Raw genomic sequence first — 19,470 nt, forward strand, 5'->3', positions numbered from 1 at the left:
CAGCCCATTGATTTCAATAGGTAATATGTAGATTAATTTCCCATGTGGCACCTCTGCAGGGGGACTGAACACTTGCTGCTGGGTTCCTCAATAGTGTACAGCTGATCGCTGGTGGTCCTAGCAACTGGACATCCTGTGATCGGTTCTGTGCCAGGGGACCAGTCTAGCATAAAAGTGATTGTCCAAAACAGACAACCATTTAAGTTGTAATCAATATGGTTACGTTTCTGACTGTATAAACCTATACATATATAACGGGCCATCATAAAAGGGAAAGGATTTATGTCAAACAAATAAATCACGTTATTTTAGATTTGCACAAACCCTAATGCATTTTGTTTATTTGAAGCTTCACCTTTGCAGTGGATTTTTGGTTCGGTTCTTCTCGGGGTTTCAGGGCTCCTGCACCCACCGTTGGCAGTTGTGTTTGGAAAACAGAAATTCGCCCTCCAGTGGGTGAGATCAGCTTGTATGCAGCCTGTAGTGCTGGCCCAAGAGAACTCTGCGTCTCTGAAGACTTTGTGAACATTTGTGGGAGGTTCTTCAGTAAGTCTTGGACCAGCTAAGTATAGAAAATGTTAAACATTAACTTATTTCTTTAATATATTGAGCACATTTTCAAATATCCATTAAATGACAAATAGGTGACAATTAGCGAGTTTGGAAGCTCCCACATACAATTATGTGTAACCCTATATTCATTCATAGTTCCCCTGTGTGAAAGAGATACTAGCCACAGGTTTGTTCTAATATACATTAACAATTATGTTTTCTAAAGAAATGCAGAATACGTTAAGTTTTTTTTAAAAAAAATGTTCTTAAAGGGAATCAGTCAGATAATTTTGGACAACCAAACTGGTACCAGCGTTTGGTAGGTCTTTTGAAAGCAGAGACTCGCATACCTTTTGATTTCTTCCTATTACATTGTTGCTGAGGTAATAGTCTAAATAAATATAATCTTTCTTGCAATAACAGGATTTTTTGAGTAAGCAATGTAAAATCCTATACTCGTCCAGTTGAATGGGGGACACAGACCATGGGTATTTGCTGTTGCCACTAGGAGGCTTGACACTAAGACATTAAAAAGTGGCTCCTTTAATAGGATATACCCTGCCCACAGGCACTGAGCTATTCAGTCTGTCCCCAAGCAGTAGGAGAAGCAGATACAAGGTAAGATAAATATGTCATATACTAGAGGAGAATCCCTCAAACGGTCAACCAAGAACAAAAAAAAACCTTGAAAAAACAATGGGTGGGAGCGGTGTCCCCCAATGAACTGGATGAGAAAAGGAACACAATCTTCTGGGATAGATCGATTGACAATCCAACTAAACCGATTTACTGTGTCCAGAGTAATCTGGAGCGCTGTCTCGTTGTGCTCCCTGGAGGGGGACTTGATGAGGGTAGGGTCCAGCTACGGGGTGACTGACAACCCCCTGATGTGAAGGAGTAACAGAACGACGAAAAGAACCTTCGTAAAGACTCTTGGGGTCATGGCCAGACCAACGGGAAGGGCCACTATTGGTAATGATCGGACAGTACTGCAAAGCGTTAGGGAGTCTGGCAAATAGGAACATGTAAGTATGCGTCCTTCATATTCACTGGGAAAAGAAACAATCCTTGTTCCATGGAAGCAATAACAGACCGAAGGAATTCCATCCGAATGACGAACCCGAAAAGTGCGTTGAGACGCTTTACGTCCAGGATGGGCCGAACGCTCCTTTTTTGGCATGACAAAAAGGTTGGAATAAAAGCCACAAAAATTTGGTCGGAGGTACCAGAATGATGAGGAGCAGAGAGTTGATTGCTCAAAAAAAGGCAGCCGCCCTAGAGGGGGACTGTGGAACAGCAGACTAAAATAAACGCACTGGAGGGAGACTGGCAAATTCGATCTGGAACCCGGAAGATACAACCTCCCTAAACCAGGCGGCCAAAATTTAGTGCACTTGGAACAGTCGTAATAAATTGTTGCTGGTGTGAGGGTTCTCCCTTAGGGTCAGACATGGCAGTAGATGGGGTTACTAAACCACACACTGTACTAGGGGGAGTAAAGAAGCCAAAATAAACACTCAGTACTAGACAGCAACAGACACTCCTCTTTAGGGAGTAATGGCTGCCTTCACCTAGTTCTGCTAGGAGAAGAACATACTCATACAGGTCGTAAGCTTAGTGACTAAGGCAAGGGCACCTGAAGGGGGAAGTAGAAAAAGGCCAAGGGCAGGTCTTACCCGGTTTCAGAGTGTCTGATGTCCATCCTGAAGGCAAAGATGCAGCAGCATTTGTCAGGAGGTCCGGTGTCCCCAGCATAGTCTGTCCTAAAGGAGTAGAGATATAGAGAATACGTAGGCTCCGTCCACGGAGCGCAGCAGTTTACTGCTGGCGTCATGTAAGGAGACTGGCCAATAAGAGGCGGCGGAGTCCCCATGAGTGGAAAGTAGAAAAAAAGCACGCTGGAGTGTGATTGAAATAGGAGGGAACACTCGCCCCCCCTGCTTGTACTATGTGGTAATGGTGCCACCGGCATAATGGCATCGGCCAAAGTAAAGAAAATGGCACCCACAGCAAAATAAGTGCCATAGAACTGCAAATAAGCATGCAACCGACAGAAAAGTCCAGTAGACCTAAACTACATACAAGCGGTGGCCTGGGGGCAGGGTTAAAACTCACCATCCATTCAGCGCTTTCCACCATCTCCCAGATGAGTAACCAGCAGGAGCACCCCCTCAATGTTACATCCTTTACTAAGGAGACACTGGTGGGAGAGGTATTAGAGGTGCTCCTTGGGTTGGTGGTTGACAGGGGAGCGGATGCTCTTGTCCCACTTGTCTTCATAGGCAGGTTGGACAACGGCGCATTTTCAATAGGACACTGTGCGCCCAAAGGAGGTGACAACAGGGAGACCATGTCAATCTCTGTCCTATCTTACTTGCTGAAGATGAAAAAAAAAAGACAAAGAAAAACTTTGGCAGGGACTCTGCTGCATTAGCAGAGGTGTCTGCCTCCTATGGAAACTAAGCGGAGATTGGGTAGCTCAACGTCTGTGGGCAGGGTATATGCTGTAAGAGGGGCCACTTTTTCATTTTTTAGTATCAAGCCTCCTAGTAGGAACAGCGTATACCCACGATCTGTGTCCCCCAATGTAACAAACTAAATACAAATTAGGTTGGAAGTGACACTTGGGCAGCTCGATTCCCCGAAAATGCTCCTGTTCTCAGCATCTAAGCCTGCGCAACTCCTCCCCCTGGCTCATGATTGAGGTTGCCACACTAAGCAAACGTCAGTCCTCACAGAAGTCTTGAACGTCCACCACACGCATTATGCCTGGCACGTGCACTGTATGTGCCTCATTTCTTGTGACGTGTGCCGTGATGTCAGCAGTACACCAGAAAGAGCTCGGCCCCACGCCACTTCTCCGATAGGGAGTTCAGGGTGTACTGAACAAGGTAATAGGAAGAAATCGAAAGGTATGTGGGCACATGCCGTCAAGAGATCTACCAATTGCCGGTACCAGTTTGGTATTCGAAAACTGATCTTACAGATTCCCTTTAGCCTATCAGGTCTATTCTAGATTGCAACTGGGCAACCTGTGGTATGTCAGAGAATTCTGAAAATACTCAACACTACAAAGTTTTCCCTCATTCACAGCTGTTTTATGGTGGTCCACTTTACATATTTAACTGGTAAAGTTGAAAACAAAAAAGCTCAAACATATTGCAACAAACTGGGATTTTTTTTTTAATGTATGTAATAAAACTTGCAGGGTATTCCATACCTCTTTGCATTCATTTAAATTGACCAGCAGGTTCTCAGGCATTGGAATAAACACATCTGCAAATGGAAACAAATAATAAAGTTGGGTGTAACTCATTACATAGCATAGTTTTACATTCATTATTAAGCATTAGTTGTACATAGACCAGCAGGTATAAGCAAAATATTCTTAAATTCCTTTTTCATTCAAAACAGCATTAGGGTCTGTTCACATCAGCGTTGGCTTTCCATTGAGGGGTTCGGTTGGAGGTTTCCGTCGGGAGAACTCCTCAATGGAAAGGCAAACAGAAACCTTACCTTCTGTTTGCATCACCGTTGACATCAAAGGTGACGGAAACATGGCTAATAATTTCCGTTTGTCACCATTCCATCATGATTCCGTTTTTTTGACGGAATCAATAGCGCAGTCGTCTGCGCTATTGATTCCGTCAAAAAAACCCGGAAACCTAAAGTGTTAGTATCAGGGGGGCGCCCCCTGAAACAAGCCGGCATTTAAAGTGTTAGAATCCGACAGGGCTTCAAAGGAGACTGTCGGAATCACGACACACTGCAATAGATTAGTATTGAAGTATACCATGCCAGCGATCCAACGATCGCTGCTTCAAGTCCCCTGGGGGGGAGGGGGGACTAATAAAAAAAGTAAAACACTGTTAAAAAAAATTTTGGAACATAAAAAAAACACTAAGTATCAAAAATTCAAAAAACCCCCCCTTTTCACAATTTTTCCCTAGATCAATGTTAAAAAAATATAAAAAGTTAACATAACTGGTATCACCGCGTCTGTAAAAGTCAGATCACAATATAGCGTTGTTTAAACTGCTCGGTGAATGGCGTAAAAAAAAATATATATATATATATATATATATATATATATATATATATATATATAAAACATGCAAATTGCTGGTTTTTGGTCAGCTTAGCGCTCCAAAAAAAGGTAATAAAAAGTCGCATATACCCCAAAATGACATCAGTGAAAACTATAGCCTGCCCCACAAAATGTAAGCCCTCGCATCGCTAAATAGATGGAGAAATAAAAAAAAGTTATGTCTCAGAATACGGCGACACGAAATATTTTTTTAATTTAGCAAATCGTTTTATTTATTTTTTTAAGTGGTAAAACATAAAACAAAACAAATTCGGTATCGTCGTAATCGTATCAACCTGTAGAACAAAGTGAATATGTAGTTTTTACCGCCCGTTGGATGCCGTAAAAACAAAACCCCCCAAAAAATGGCGTAATCGCTGTTTTTTGCCCATTACACCCCAAAAATACTTTTCAGCTTCCCAGTACATTATGTGGTACAATAAATGGTGCCATGAAAAACTTCAACTTGTCCCGCAAAAAACAAGCCCTCATATGGCTATATAGACGGAAAAATAAAAAAAATTATACCTTTTGGCAGGTGGGAGGAAAAAACAAAAGTGAAAATCCGAAAAAGGAGGGAAGGGGTTAAGTATTGAGTGCATAAACTTTATATACTTTTCAGTAGGCCTACATTTCGGTATTAAAAATCATTTTTGAAAATGGGCTTATTTAATATTCTAAATTTTCTGAGACACTAAATTTTGGGTTTTCATTGACTGTTACCCATAATCATCAACATTAAAAGAAAAAAATGCTGGAAATAGATCACTCTGTGTGTAATGAATCTATATAATATATGAGTTTCACTTTTTTAATTGAATTACTGAAATAAATTAACTTTTTGATGATATTCTAATTCACTGAGGACTAGTAGAATAAATATATATATATATATATATATATATACACACACACACACACACACACACACACACACACACACACACACACACGCACACACACAGGAATATGATCTGTAATTCATACTTGAGTACTTACCATCTATATCTGACACCACTAACATTTGGGGCTGTGACAATCCTTCTTGTAAACTGTAGAAATGGATTGTGCTGTCAAATGTGATAAAACCGATCTTCGTCCTTGTGTTGCCAGGAAGCCTTTGTGGGAAGAAATTGGGTTTGTTAAAGCGAATGATGGTATGGTCATTAGACTATTTTTCTATCACTATAGTGCCTGAACGGTGCCGTTACAGAGATTCCTTGCTGTTCTTTATAACAACGCAGCTGAACAACGGGGCATGAGCAATTTAGGAGTAAGCAAAGAAAATATGCTCTAACTGCACCACATTATTTTACAACGAAGACTAACCTCCTGCAGGGTAGTGAGAAAACCCTGTTAACATCACGTTTTTGCCCTACGTCTAGCATGTATGTTGAGAAAGACCCCAACGTACCCTATAAATGTGTTCACAGGTCTTCCTTAGCCAGACAGAGGTCAAAAATATATCCTTTTGGCCTCCGTTAGCAGGTATACTTTTTTTTTAAAATTTGTTTTATTTTTTTGAAGGATGGATTATCTTAGTAGACTACGCTATACCATCCCACAAAAAAAATGTATACCGCGCAGGGAGCATCAAATGTATGCGTTTAATGCATACGTCATGGGCTGTCAATAGTCTAACATGACGTATAGGTTAAACGGCTACCATTCAAGTCTATGAGTGATGGATATATTAAGCGGATGCTTAATAGTTGCATCCGTCACCCATAGACTAGAAGGGTATCCGTTTAACGGATACCAGTAAAGTCGATGGTGACAGATGCCACAGTTATAAATAGAGATAGAGGCAGCACTCCAAAGATCATATCAAAAGATTTTCTATTCACCCATCAGTGCGGTAAGATGCGACGTTTCAGCTGCTCAATGCAACCCTTGACGAAGGCTGCATTGAGCAGGTGAAACGTTGCATCCTACTGCACGGATGGGTGAATAAAAAAATCTTTTCATATGATCTTTGGAGTGCTGCCTCTATCTCTATTTTTTTCCTGAAACCTGGGGATTTCGAAGTCGGATTCCTGGGGGCATGCACCCTGCTACCCTGGAGGTTGTTTTTCTACTGTGTTGCCCATTTTTCCTATTTGGAGATGCCACAGTTATACATTAAATGTAGGATGTGACAAATGCCTACGTCGGGAGCCTTTTTCGAACCTACACGTCAAGCGTAGGCAAGAAAAATAAAAAAAACATGAAAAACTTGACATGAACATAGTCCAAAACACCAGTTTTGAAAGGGCTTGGAAAACTTATTATTATACAGTAAATACCTAATTTTAAATGTTCTTTCAGACTACGATACATGGTTTCCAACTGAAATGTTTACATTTTAAAACCCAAGATGTGTGCCGTCTATGTAGGGAGTGGCAATTTACATACAGGGGACTTAATTATTGGAGAGAACACAATTAATTAATGCTAAATTGTAGAAAACAAACATAAAATAACAGACCACAAAGTCTTTAAAGTCTGTTCACACGTTACGGTCATATCTCAGTTTTAGCAAAATTTCTGAAAAACAGAATAACCTGCTGTGTTTGGTCACGAGAAAAGTAGCATAAACTGAAATATGTCCGCCATGTGGGATTATACTCTTACTATGTAGAGGTAAGAAGAACTATAAACAGAATGTGATGGCCAATTTTATTTTTGACTGTAGTGTTTCTTTAAATTGACAGGTCCATAGATAGACTGATTCTTAGAGAAATATACAATGAAAAAACTGAAAATACTGCTAAAACATAATGCATGCGTACATACCAATCCAGATTGTCAAGTAAGGTCTGACAAACAGTGTTCAGATAACCCGTCTCTATGGCATTATGGGACACATCAAACATAAACAGATACACAGGAGGCTGAGGGGGTCGCAGCTGTAAAACATTAGGTGAGCAAAATAAAGTAAATTGGATTTCGCCAATTGAAATAAATAGGTTGTTATACAATTGCATGCAGAGCAGGATTAAAATAACAGATTTACGAGGTTAAATGCCTGGATTTATAATTAATCGGGCTTCTCCCCAAACGGTTGCATCCAAAATTCAAACTGGATGCGTTTACAGAAAACTGGGGCACTATTAGGCTTGGTTCATATTTTGTGTTTTTTTTTATTTTTCCTGCATTTATGTTGCGTTTTAGAACTGCTGTAAAAAAAAAAAAAAATAAATATTACACGCATGCATATTTTAAATACCCGAGCCTTTAGACAAAAGTGTTTGCAAAGCATGTTTCTTTAAAAAAAACGCATGTGTTTCTTTAAAAAAACAAAAACGCACGTTTTCAAGGTGTGTTATTTTTGTTGTTGCTGTGACCCGCAGGTTACTCCGACAAGACAGTCGCATGAAAAGCCTTGTAAATCAAACCGGTGTTGCGGCTAAAGTCGCCGTGTCGCCCTAGCTGAATAAGTAAAAATAGGTGACATGACTTGTGCACTCAAGTAACTTAACATTACCATGTATTCGGACGGTGCCATAAATTCAATAGTGGCATTCTGAACTTCTGGTCTTTTGTGGGGCTCGCCATAGACTCTTGTTACAGGATTGTACATAAATTCTTCAGGGACTGTGAATATAAGAAAATACCGCAATGATTACACGATCTAGAGCCATCAACAACTTCATTCCAAGAGTGACCAATAGAGTGTAAACCTCTCTTACCATCATTTACTCTGTAGCACAAGTTGCATTTCCATCGTCTTTGGTCCAAAAAACTGACAAAGGGATTGATGTAAGTACGACAAGAACGACATCTGACGATAGTACTGGATGTTACAACAGGTAGTTGCTGGGAAAAACACAGAAAAGGGAACTTTTAAAACCACCACCTATTTTGGACAAGCATAAACATCTCATTTTTCCCCCTTCATTTTAGTATTATTTACCACTGCCAAACAACCGCCCTAAACTACTAGGAGGAATCATCAAGACTGGCGCTTCATAACCAAGTCTTAATCTAAAATACGCTGATGTAAGATGCACCTAATTTATTAAGAGGCGCACGCAACTGGCACATCTCTGGCCGCCCGTGTGCCAGATATTTGCACTATAATTGACACCAGGTAGCACTTCACATTGCTCTACAAAAAATAAAAATATATAAAAACAAAAAAAAGGGTGAGAAGTGCAAACGTCTACATTTTTGGGGCAAATTGCGTCTCGTGACGTTTACTCGTTTTACCGCAGTTTTCTGCCGCAGAAAAGGTGCAAGGAGGCACAGATAGTTCTGCCTCACTATGATGTGGAGTCACAACCTGCAGTCTCCCCCACTAGCGATTATCCAACAACAACAAATTCAGCAATCCACATTACCAAACACTGCCGTTCTCTTCAGAAAGGACAGAGTAGGGACTTCCGAACAGGAAGAGGATGGCAAAGGTAAAGTTAGAGGCAGTGCGACCGCCATGTTCTGTCTTCATTAATGGGGATCATTAGTGCATCGCTGGCCGCATCATCCTGGCAGCGCGCACATGTCAGGACTCGGGAGCGGGGCATTGACTGTATCACACAGCTGCAGCTCCGCTCATACATTCATGTATTTCTATACTTAGATGTGCGGGAGCACAGCTAAGTATCGAAATACATTAAATAACAGTATCGACCCGTTTGGGGATGCACAGTACCGAAACAGTAGCGAAGTTTCGATGCATCGCGCATCCCTAATTACAAAAGGTATAAAAGGAGGAAAAAAAATAAAATAATACTTTACACACACACACACACACACACACACACACACACACACAAATAATTGTGAAGAGGAATACAAGCTAGCACAACCCAATGTAAAATATGTTGCGCGCGGATGCCTTGTAAAGTGGTAATAATATATCCGTGTCCCGCGAGTCCATGCCTCTTAATACACGACAATATCTTGCTGGCCTTAGAAGCAGCGGATTGACATTGCATGCTGTCATTTAGTCTATCATCCACATTAACCCCTTAACGACCGCCCACCGTCTTTTGACGTCAGGCGGTGCAGGTACTCAGTCTACAGCGACGCCTTTTGGCGTCGCTGTAGTAGAGGGGGTTTAACGGCACCCTGGTGACATCTGCACTAAAAACCGGCTGTAAGTAACAGGTCCGGTTCTTAGTGCAGCCATCAGGACCTGCCGATTTCGTCGTAACAGCACGTGACCGCTGTGACAGCCAATCACAGCGGTCACATGCTGTTACTGCGTACAGAGCCGCCGGGAGTGTCTAAATTACAGCTCCTGCTCTAAGAACGAGCTGTTGCTAGCAGCTCTGTTCTTAGAGCAGTGATCAGGAGCCAATAGAATTGGTTCCTGATCTTTTGTGATCACTGAGATCCAATCAGTGATCACTACTGTAAAATAAAAGTAAAAACATGTATCTGTTTCTCCTCACTGTTCTAGCTGTGGAGAGAAACAGATACAAGTGTGTCAGTGTCCCCACACAAAATCACTTGTCCCTTACACAGTTTATTAAAAAAAACAATTTTTTTTCAGTATTTTATAGTATATAGTATATACATATATATATAAATATATTTACTGTATATACTAAGAATCGTACTATAAACTACTTTCTTTTTAGGGTACGCTGTTAGACGGCGTGTACGCTGTTAGGCCTCATAAACACGACCGTAGCCGTGTGCATGGCCGTGATTTTCGGGTCGGCTGGCTGCGGACTGTCAGCCGCAGGCCGCCCGCAAATCGCGGGACATGCACATGGCCGCCACCATTGTTTTCAATGAGCCCGGACCGCAGAACAGGGCCGTAATAAGACATGCCCGTTCTTTCTGCGGTCCGGGCTCCCGGGCCGTGCAAGGACCGCAAAAACTACGGTCGTGTGCATGGCCCCATAGAAAAGAATGGGGAGTCAATTCTCCCGTGGATTTTCGGGGGAATTGCGGTCGCAAAAACACGTTCATGTGCATGGGGCCTTAGACGGAGTAGGGTGCTGTTCTGGGCTTGGGTTTACGGTTTGTGTTAGGCGTAGGGTTTAGGTTTGAAAAAAAAAAAAAACGTAAAAAAAAGTTTAATTCTTTTAGTGTTCTTAGTTGATTAGGCTACATGCACACGACCGTGCTCGTAATTACGAGCACGGCCGGCCGCGGGCAGCCGGCCGCTTTTGCGAGCCGTGCTGTCATTATAAAGTATAGCAGCACGGCCCGTGAAAAAAGAAAAATAGAACATGTTCTATTTTTTTAACGGCACGGGCACCTTCCCGTGAGAAAACAGAAGTCTATGAACCCGTTATTGCGGGTCGTAATTACGACCCGCAATAACGGGTGTTTTTACGGTCATGTGCATGAGGCCTTAGTTGATAAAAAAAAAATTGAAACCGCTAGTTCCATTTATTATTTGCGGTTTAGACTGTATTATCATTATGGCTGCCAGAAGATACAGCGTTGAGGAAGCCTATCAGATGCTATGCTCAGATACGGATTCTGCATCTGAAGTTGAGCTTTTATGGTATGTGCACACGTAGTGACCAAAAACGTCTGAAAATACGGAGCTGTTTTCAAGGGAAAACAGACCCTGATTTTCAGACGTTTTTTGAGCAACTCACGGTTTTCGCTGCGTTTTTTTACGTCTGTTTTTGGAGCTGTTTTCATTGGAGTCTATGAGAAAACAGCTCCAAAAACGTCCAAAGAAGTGTCCTGCACTTCTTTTGACGAGGCTGTATTTTTACGCGTCGTCGTTTGACAGCTGTCAAACGACGACGCGTAAATGACAGGTTGTCTGCACAGTACATCGGCAAACCCATTCAATGAATGGGCAGATGTTTGCCGACGTATTGTAGCCCTATTTTCAGACATAAAACGAGGCATAATACGCCTCGTTTACGTCTGAAAATAGGTCGTGTGAACCCAGCCTTACTTGACAGCGAAAGTGTCGCTTCAAGGGATTCTATGGATATGAGACCCAGCACCAGTGATATGGGAGACGGCGCAGTTGCCACAACGTCCGTTCAAAGTGCAGCCCCTGAAATTGCACAACCCCACCAAACCGATTTAGTGTGGGAACCCACGAGTTTATTTTCTCCCACCATAAATGACTTTATTGCTACTCCTGGCATAAGTCCCAATGTCAGTAATTTTTCACCACTAAATTATTTTAATATTTTTATTACGGACCAAGTTTTGGAACATTTTGTGCAGGAAACAAATTTGTATGCCAGGCAGTACATTGCCAATAAGCCTTCGTCACCTAATGCCAGGTTGTGGAATCCCACAAATTTCAAAGGGCGTCTCTCATTCCGTCAATTCATACGGGGTAAAGATCTACAAATTATGTGAAAGCACTACTGGCTACACATGTGCATTTAAGATCTACGAGGGTAAAGACAGTGAATTTAATCCACCAGGGTGCCCTCCAAATATTGGTACCACTGGTAAGATTGTGTGGGATTTAATTGGCCCTTTCCTACACAAGGGGTATCATGTATACACGGACAGTTTTTATACCAGTGTGCCATTGTTTAGCGCCCTTCATTGTGCCAACACACGAAGCCTGTGGCACAATACGCAGGAATCGCAAAGGTTTCCCACGTCAACTTGTGGATAAAAAACTACGAAAGGGGGAGTCATGCACTTTTCAAATTGAAAAGATGCTGGCTTTAAAATTTCGTGACCGCAAGGACGTCTACATGATCAGCACTGTCCATTCAAGTGCAACAGCAACTATTAGAGAACGTGGGGCCTCTGCAGATAGACAAAAGCCTGTGTGTGTCATCGGCTATAACAAATTCAGGTTGCGATGCAGAACGCATTTGTCCTGTACAAAAAATCAGTGGGCAGGGCGACATTCTTTGAATTTCAGGAGAAAGTGATTGAAGATCTCCTATTTCAATCTGCAGACCAGAGAGTAGTCCATGAGTCAGAGGATGTACACCGACTTGTTGAAAAACATTTTGTACACTACATCCCTTCAACATCTAACCAAAAATACCCCAAAAACGGTGTCAGGTCTGCAGCAAACGAGGACAGCGAAGTGAGTCACGATATTATTGTTCCGCTTGTCCTTCCAACCCTGGTCTATGCATAAGTCCCTGTTTTGTCCTTATCAATACACTATGGGCTTTATTACAGTTTTGTTCGGGTTTTTGGTGGACCTCTTACACCCGACAATACTTCTAGAAATAGCGACATTAATTTGGGGAGTAGTGGTCCTTTACTGTATCTATACATACGTGTGGGACACTGCCCCTTTATATATTCTGCAGGTGATTGGTTGTTTTGTGCACATGGCGGTTCCTACCTTGCCGGGCAGGGGCTTGTTATGGTGTACCGCGTCACTTGGCACATTCGTCCCTTATATAGGGATTGATGGAGCTAAAGAGACGTTGTATGACCAGTCACTTTGAATAATAAAGTCATTACAGCCCTACAAATTTTCTTTCATCCTGTGAACATGCTCTAGTTTTCCACATAGCTGGATAAATTCTTCCTCCTTTTTTTTGGATATATTGCCTTTTTCCGCCAACAGTTTAATACATTTTCCCACTCTAACTTACTATATATCAGAGCGGGTTGATATACATAATGTCTATGGACTGACATGATTTCAGGACAGCTGCTTTCTTAGCACGACATAGTCATAGGGTGTAGAAACTGTTAGGGACATCTATTTCTCAATCTAGAAAAGTAGAATCCTCCCATTTTCAAAGCAAAATGTGTGTCCTGAAAGCCTCCGGGTGCTCCCTTCCTTTTGGGTCCTGCCGTGTGTCCAGGAAACACATTAGGGCCACAATGGGGATATTTTTGAACACAGGAAAAACAGGGTGATACATTTTCTGGTGCATTTCCTTATTCTCATGTCCTCTGTACAAGAAATCTGACCTTAAAATGACACATTTGTGAAAAAAAGTGAAATAAAATTTTCTTTCCACCTGCTTTGCATTAATTCCTGCGAAAACTGTGGGCTCAAAATACTTAGTACACACCTAGATGAATACCTTAAGCGGTCTAGTTTTCAAAATGGGGTAATTTATGGGGAGTTTCTATCTTTTTGGCAACTCAGTGCCTCTATAAATGTGTAATGGGACATGAAACATTTTCAAGCAAAATGTGTGTCCTGAAAGTCTTCGGGTGCTACCTCCCTTTCGGGCCCTGCCGTGTGTCTAGGCAACGCATTAGGGTCACAATGGGGGCATTTTTGAAAACAGGAGAAACAGGGTGATAGATTTTGAGGGGTGTTTCTTCATTCTCATGGTCGCGTTACAAAGAAATCGGTCTTCAAAGTGATACTTTTATATAAAAAGTGGTTTTTTTTTTAAATTTCACCTGCTGTGCATTAAATTTAGCAAAAAACTGTGGGGTCAAAATACTCACTACACCCCTAGATAAATACCTTAAGGTGTCTAGTTTTCTAAATGGGGTCGTTTATGGGGAGTTTCTATCGTTCTGGCAGTTCAAAACCTCTCCAAATGTACAGTGGGGCCTAAAACATTTTCAAGCAAAAATGAGACCTGAATGCCTCCGGTTGCTCCCTTCCTTTCGGGCCCTGCCGTGTGTCCAGGCAACGCATTAGGGTCACAATGTGGGCATTTTTGAAAACAGGAGAAACAGGGTGATAGATTTTGGGGTGCATTTCTTCATTCTCATGGTTGCTTTACAAAGAAATCGGTCTTCAAAGTGATACTTTTATGAAAAAAGTGAAATTATATTTTTTTACGCCTGCTTTGCATGAATTCTTACAAAAAAACTGTGGGGTCAAAATACTTACAACTCCCCTTAATAAATACCTTAAGGGGTGTAGTTTTCAAAATGGTGTCACTTGTGGGGGTTTCCACCATTCTGACACCTATGAGCCTCTGAAAACCTGGCTTGGTGCAGGAAAACAAAATGTACTTCAAAAGTTATAAAATCATTACTAAACTTGTAAGTCTTCTAAATTGCTCCAAAAAAATTTTTTTTCCCCCAAAAGTGCTGCCAAAATAGAGTAAAGCGATGGAAATATATATTTAATAAAAAAAATTGTACAGTATGTATGTACATATGTGACATATTGCAGTTAAAAATAGGGAAAAATGATAATTTTTACAACATTTCTTAAATTTTTCTATTTTTTCATTAATTTCCGCAAATCGTATCAGTCTACTTTTACCACTAAAATAAAGTACAACATGTGACGAAAAAACAATGTCAGAATTACTTGGATATTCAAAACTTTCGCAGAGTTATTCTCTGATAAAGTCAGACATACCAGATTTAACAAATCTGGCTTGGTCATTAAGGTCTTTTCAGGCCCGGTCATTAAGGGGTTAAACATCATTTGCCAAGAAGACGCCCAAACACTTAGTGCGTCCAAATCGGCTTGTTATTTGTGAACATCTTCCATAGACTGAACATTACTAAATAGCTTGGTGTCATCTGCAATAATAGAAATAGTGCTAATAATCCCATCCTCTGTATCATTAATAAATAAGTTTAATAATAGTGGTCCCAGCACTGAACCCTGGGGTACACCACTTATAACCGGGGACCATACAGAGTAGGAATCATTGACCACAACTCTGCTGATACGGTCCTTGAGCCAATTCTCAATCCAATTACAAACTATACTTTCTAAACCTGTAGTCCTTAATTTACCCATTAGACGTCTATGAGGTACAGTGTCAAATGCCTTTGCAAAGTCCAAAAATACTATATCCACAGCAGCCCCTCTGTCTAGGCTTCTACTCACCTCTTCATAAAAAACAAATCAGGTTGGTTTGACAACTTCTGTCCTTAGTATTATAGGTGACAGCCAGCACGGTTTTACTGTTTTTTGTCACATAATCCTGTATATAGTCCCTCAATAGCCCCTCAAGCATTTTCCCCACGATGGACGTTAAGCTTACTGGTCTATAATTACCCGGGGAAGAACAAAAGCCCTTTTTTGAAAAATAGGCACCACATTCGCCCAGCGCCAGTCCCTTGGCACTATACCAATCACTAGAGAATCCCTGAATATTATGAAGAGGGGGACAGAAATAACTGAACCAAGTTCTTTAACCCCTTGAGGACTAAGCTCATTTTGGCCTTCAGGACCAGCCACATTTTTTCAAATCTGACATGTGTCACTTTATGTGGTAATAACTTGGGAATGGTTTTACCTATCCAAGCGATTCAGAGATTGTTTTCTCGTGACATATTGTACTTCATGTTAGTGGAAAAATTTGGTCGATAAATTCATTGCTCATTTGTGAAAAACAGCAACATTTTTAACAATTTTTTTTTTAACAAAAAATTAGGATTTTTCTAATTTTAAATGCATCGGCTTGTAAAATAGATAGTAATGCCACACAAAAAATTTACTATTTCACATATTCCATATGTCTACTTTATGTTGGCATTCTTTGAACGTCCTTTGATTTTTCTAGGACGTTAGAAGGCTTAGAACTTTAGCAGCAATTTCTCCCATTTTCAAGAAAGTTTCAAAAGGCTATATTTTCAGGGACGAGTTCAGTTCTGAAGCGGCTTTGAGGAGCCCATATATTAGAAACCCCATAAATCACCTCATTTTGAAAACTGCACCCCTCAAAGTATTCAAAACAGCATTCTGTTTTAACCCTTTAGACGTTTCACAGGAATTAAAGCAAATTAGAGGTGACATTTACAAATGTAATTTTTTTTAGCCAAAATTAACTTGTAAAACATTTTTCTTCTGTAACACAGAAGGTTTTACCCAAGAAATGCATCTCAATATTTCCCAGATTCTGCAGTTTTTAGAAATATCCCACGTGTGGCCGTAGTGTCCTAATGGACTGCAATACAGGCCTCAGAAGCAAAGGAGCACCAAGTGGATTTTGGGGCCTCCTTTTTTATTAGAATATATTTTATATTTTAGGCACCATCTCAGGTTTGAAGAGGTCTTGTGGTGCCAAAACAGTGGAAACACCCTAAAAGTGACCCCATTTTGGAAACTACACCCCTCAAGGAATTTTTCTAGTAGTATAGTTAGCATTTTGACCCAACAGGTTTTTGGATGAATTTATTGGAATTAGTCTGTGAAGAGGAAAATCTACTTATTTTCTGAAAATACATAGAATTTTCTAATTATTACAAGGAATAAAGGAGAAAAAGCATCCCAACATTTGTAAAGCAATTTCTCCTGATTATGGCAATACCCCATATGTGGTAATAAACTGCTGCTTGGACCCACGTCAGGGCTCAGATGGGAAGCAGCGCCATTTGGATTTTACAGCGCAGATTTTGCGGAATTTGTTCTTGGGGCCATGTCTCATCTGTAGAGCCCCTGAAGTACCAGTACAGTAGAAATTCCCCAGGTGTGATCCCATTTTGGATCCTATACCCCTCAAAGAATTAAATTAGAGGTGTAGTGAGCATTTTGATCCCTCAGGTGTTTTATAAATTTTATTAGAATTAGGACGTGAAAATGAAAAAAATATATATTTTTTCCAAAAATAGGACGTTTTAGCTCATAATTTTTTATTTCCTCAAGGAATACAGGAGAAAAGACACCCCAAAATTTGTTACACAATTTCCCGAGTAAGGAAATGCCCCATATGTGGTTGTAAACTACTATTTGGACACACGACAAGGGTCTAAAGGGAAAAAGCACAATTACGTTTTTGGAGTGGAGATTTAAAATTGTTTTTTAACACCATGCTGCATTGCGCTGAGGTACTAGTACAGTGAAAACCGCCGAGAAGTTACCCCATTTGGGAAACTACACACCTTTACGGAATTTTATCATGAGGTGTAGTGAGCATTTTGACCCCACAGGTTTTGCAGAAATTAGTACACAATAGATGTTACACATTGAAAATTGCCATTTTTCCACAGATATGCGATTTCAGTGCCCAATGCGTTGTACCCAGCTTGTACCACTGGAGACACACACCCCATAAATTGTTAAGTGGGCTCTCCAGAGTACAGCAATACCCCATATGTGGTCATAAACTGCGGTTTCGGCATACTGCCAGGCTTAGTAGGAGCGCCATTTGGCTTTTGGAGAGCAGATTTTGCTTGGTAGTAGTTTTGTTTAGCGTTTTACTGGTGTTTCAGTTTATAATGAAGGGGCATATGTAATCTGTGCGGAGTATATCAGGGTATATGTAAGATGGGCAGAGTGCATCAGGATATATGTGAGCTGGGCAGAGTGCATCAGGGTATATGTAAACTAGGCAGAGTACATCAGGGTATATGTAAACTGGGCGGAGTGAATCAGGGAATATATAATCTGAGTGGAGTACATCAGGGTGTGCGTAAAATGTGCGGAGTACATCCGGGTATACGCAAGATGTGCGGAGTACATCCGGGTATATGTAAGCTGTGCAGAGTACATCAGGGTAGGGATGTCACGATACCAGAATTTGGACTTCGATACCGATACTTCATTTAGTATTGCGATTTCTATATCAATTCGATACTTTTCCAACAGTAATAAAAATTAAAAAAAGTTCTTCCATTTTCTGATGTGAGGCACGTGGTGTTATTTTATTTTCTTACAGCGTACACATCATAAATGATACAAAAAAATTGTTGTGCAGGTTATTACAGTCGCGCCAATACCCAATATGTGTATTTTATGTATTGAGACTTCATTTAATGTTTATTGTAAAAAAGGTGTATGTGTATTGTTTTTTTATTTAACATTACTATGTTTTTACTTTATTTTTTAAACTTTAATGTACTGACATATATTTATATTACAGTACATTAGCCTGTGTACTGATAGTACACAGGCAGTTGTTAGGACATACCCAAGTATGCTCTAACAACAGGAAATATGGTAGGACAGCCCTGGGGTCCTTCAATGGACCCTGGGCTGTCTGCCCATATATCGTATGCCCCTCAATCGCATCAAAAGGAATTCCCTGTGATCCAAAGGGCATCCCCCCTTCTCATTTTCCCCTGAATGCTGCAGTCTGCTGTGATCGCAGCATTCACGGGAATAACGGCGGAGATGAGAGGTTTCTCTGATCTCCGCCAGCGGGGCTGCGGCTATGTAATACAGTCATTGCCCCACTCCTGACAGGAAGTGCGTGGTCAGCAAGAGGTGATGCGGCCGGCGCTACACTAATGAGCGGCTGTACAGGCACTGAAGACAGAACGTGGGGAGTGTTTTGCAGCGCGTCCGCCATGTTCTGTCTTCAGTGCCGGTAATCATTAGTGCAGCGCCGGCCACATCGTATCATCCTGACCCCACGCACTTATCAGGACTCAGGAGCGCGGCAATGACTATCACACAGCCACAGCCCCGCTCTCATACATTCATGTGTTACTATACTGAGCTGTGCGGCTGCACAGCTAAGTATCGAAATACATGTAATAACGGTATCGAACAGTTTGGGGGTGCACAGTATCGAAGTTTCGATGCATCGTGCATCCCTACATCAGGGTATATGTAAGCTGGGCGGAGTACATCAGGGTATATCTAAGCTGGGCGGAGTACATCAGGGTATATGTAAGATGGGTGGAGTACATCAGGGTATATGTAAGCTGGCCAGAGTACATCAGGGTATATCTAAGCTGGGAAGAGTACATCAGGGTATATCTAAGCTGGGCGGAGTACATCAGGGTATATCTAAGCTGGGCGGAGTACATCAGGGTATATGTAAGATGGGTGGAGTACATCAGGGTATATGTAAGCTGGGCGGAGTACATCAGGGTATATGTAAACTGGGCGGGGGAAAATCAGGGTATATGTAAGCTGGGTGGAGTGCATCCGGTTATAATAGGATGATGTAATAATGGGGTAAATAAATAAAATTAATTATCCATGGATAGTGACGTACGCTTTGAACCAATCCTTTATGCACAGGCCAGTTTTTTGGGTGCAGGAGTCGCACTTCTAAAGGGTGCCCATGGTATTCTACAAAACACAATCCAGTATTGACTAATCT

At 41.2% G+C, this 19,470-nt stretch overlaps 1 protein-coding gene across 2 annotated transcripts in view; it reads right to left on the reverse strand.

Annotated features, from left to right (window-relative positions):
- SEC24A (SEC24 homolog A, COPII component) overlaps positions 1 to 19,470 on the reverse strand; it is a 129,931-nt gene that overhangs the window by 40,713 nt on the left and 69,748 nt on the right. For both annotated transcript variants that reach the window (XM_075856331.1, XM_075856330.1), the window contains exons 8-13: positions 8,311 to 8,437; positions 8,106 to 8,215; positions 7,415 to 7,527; positions 5,639 to 5,757; positions 3,773 to 3,828; positions 356 to 562 (exon numbers count right to left, since the gene is read on the reverse strand). In XM_075856331.1, coding sequence (XP_075712446.1) covers positions 356 to 562; positions 3,773 to 3,828; positions 5,639 to 5,757; positions 7,415 to 7,527; positions 8,106 to 8,215; positions 8,311 to 8,437 — 732 coding nt within the window. The remainder of the gene's footprint in view (positions 1 to 355; positions 563 to 3,772; positions 3,829 to 5,638; positions 5,758 to 7,414; positions 7,528 to 8,105; positions 8,216 to 8,310; positions 8,438 to 19,470) is intronic.

This window comes from Rhinoderma darwinii, chromosome 3 (assembly GCF_050947455.1).
Source record: "Rhinoderma darwinii isolate aRhiDar2 chromosome 3, aRhiDar2.hap1, whole genome shotgun sequence".
In the NCBI taxonomy this organism is placed as follows: domain Eukaryota; kingdom Metazoa; phylum Chordata; class Amphibia; order Anura; family Rhinodermatidae; genus Rhinoderma; species Rhinoderma darwinii.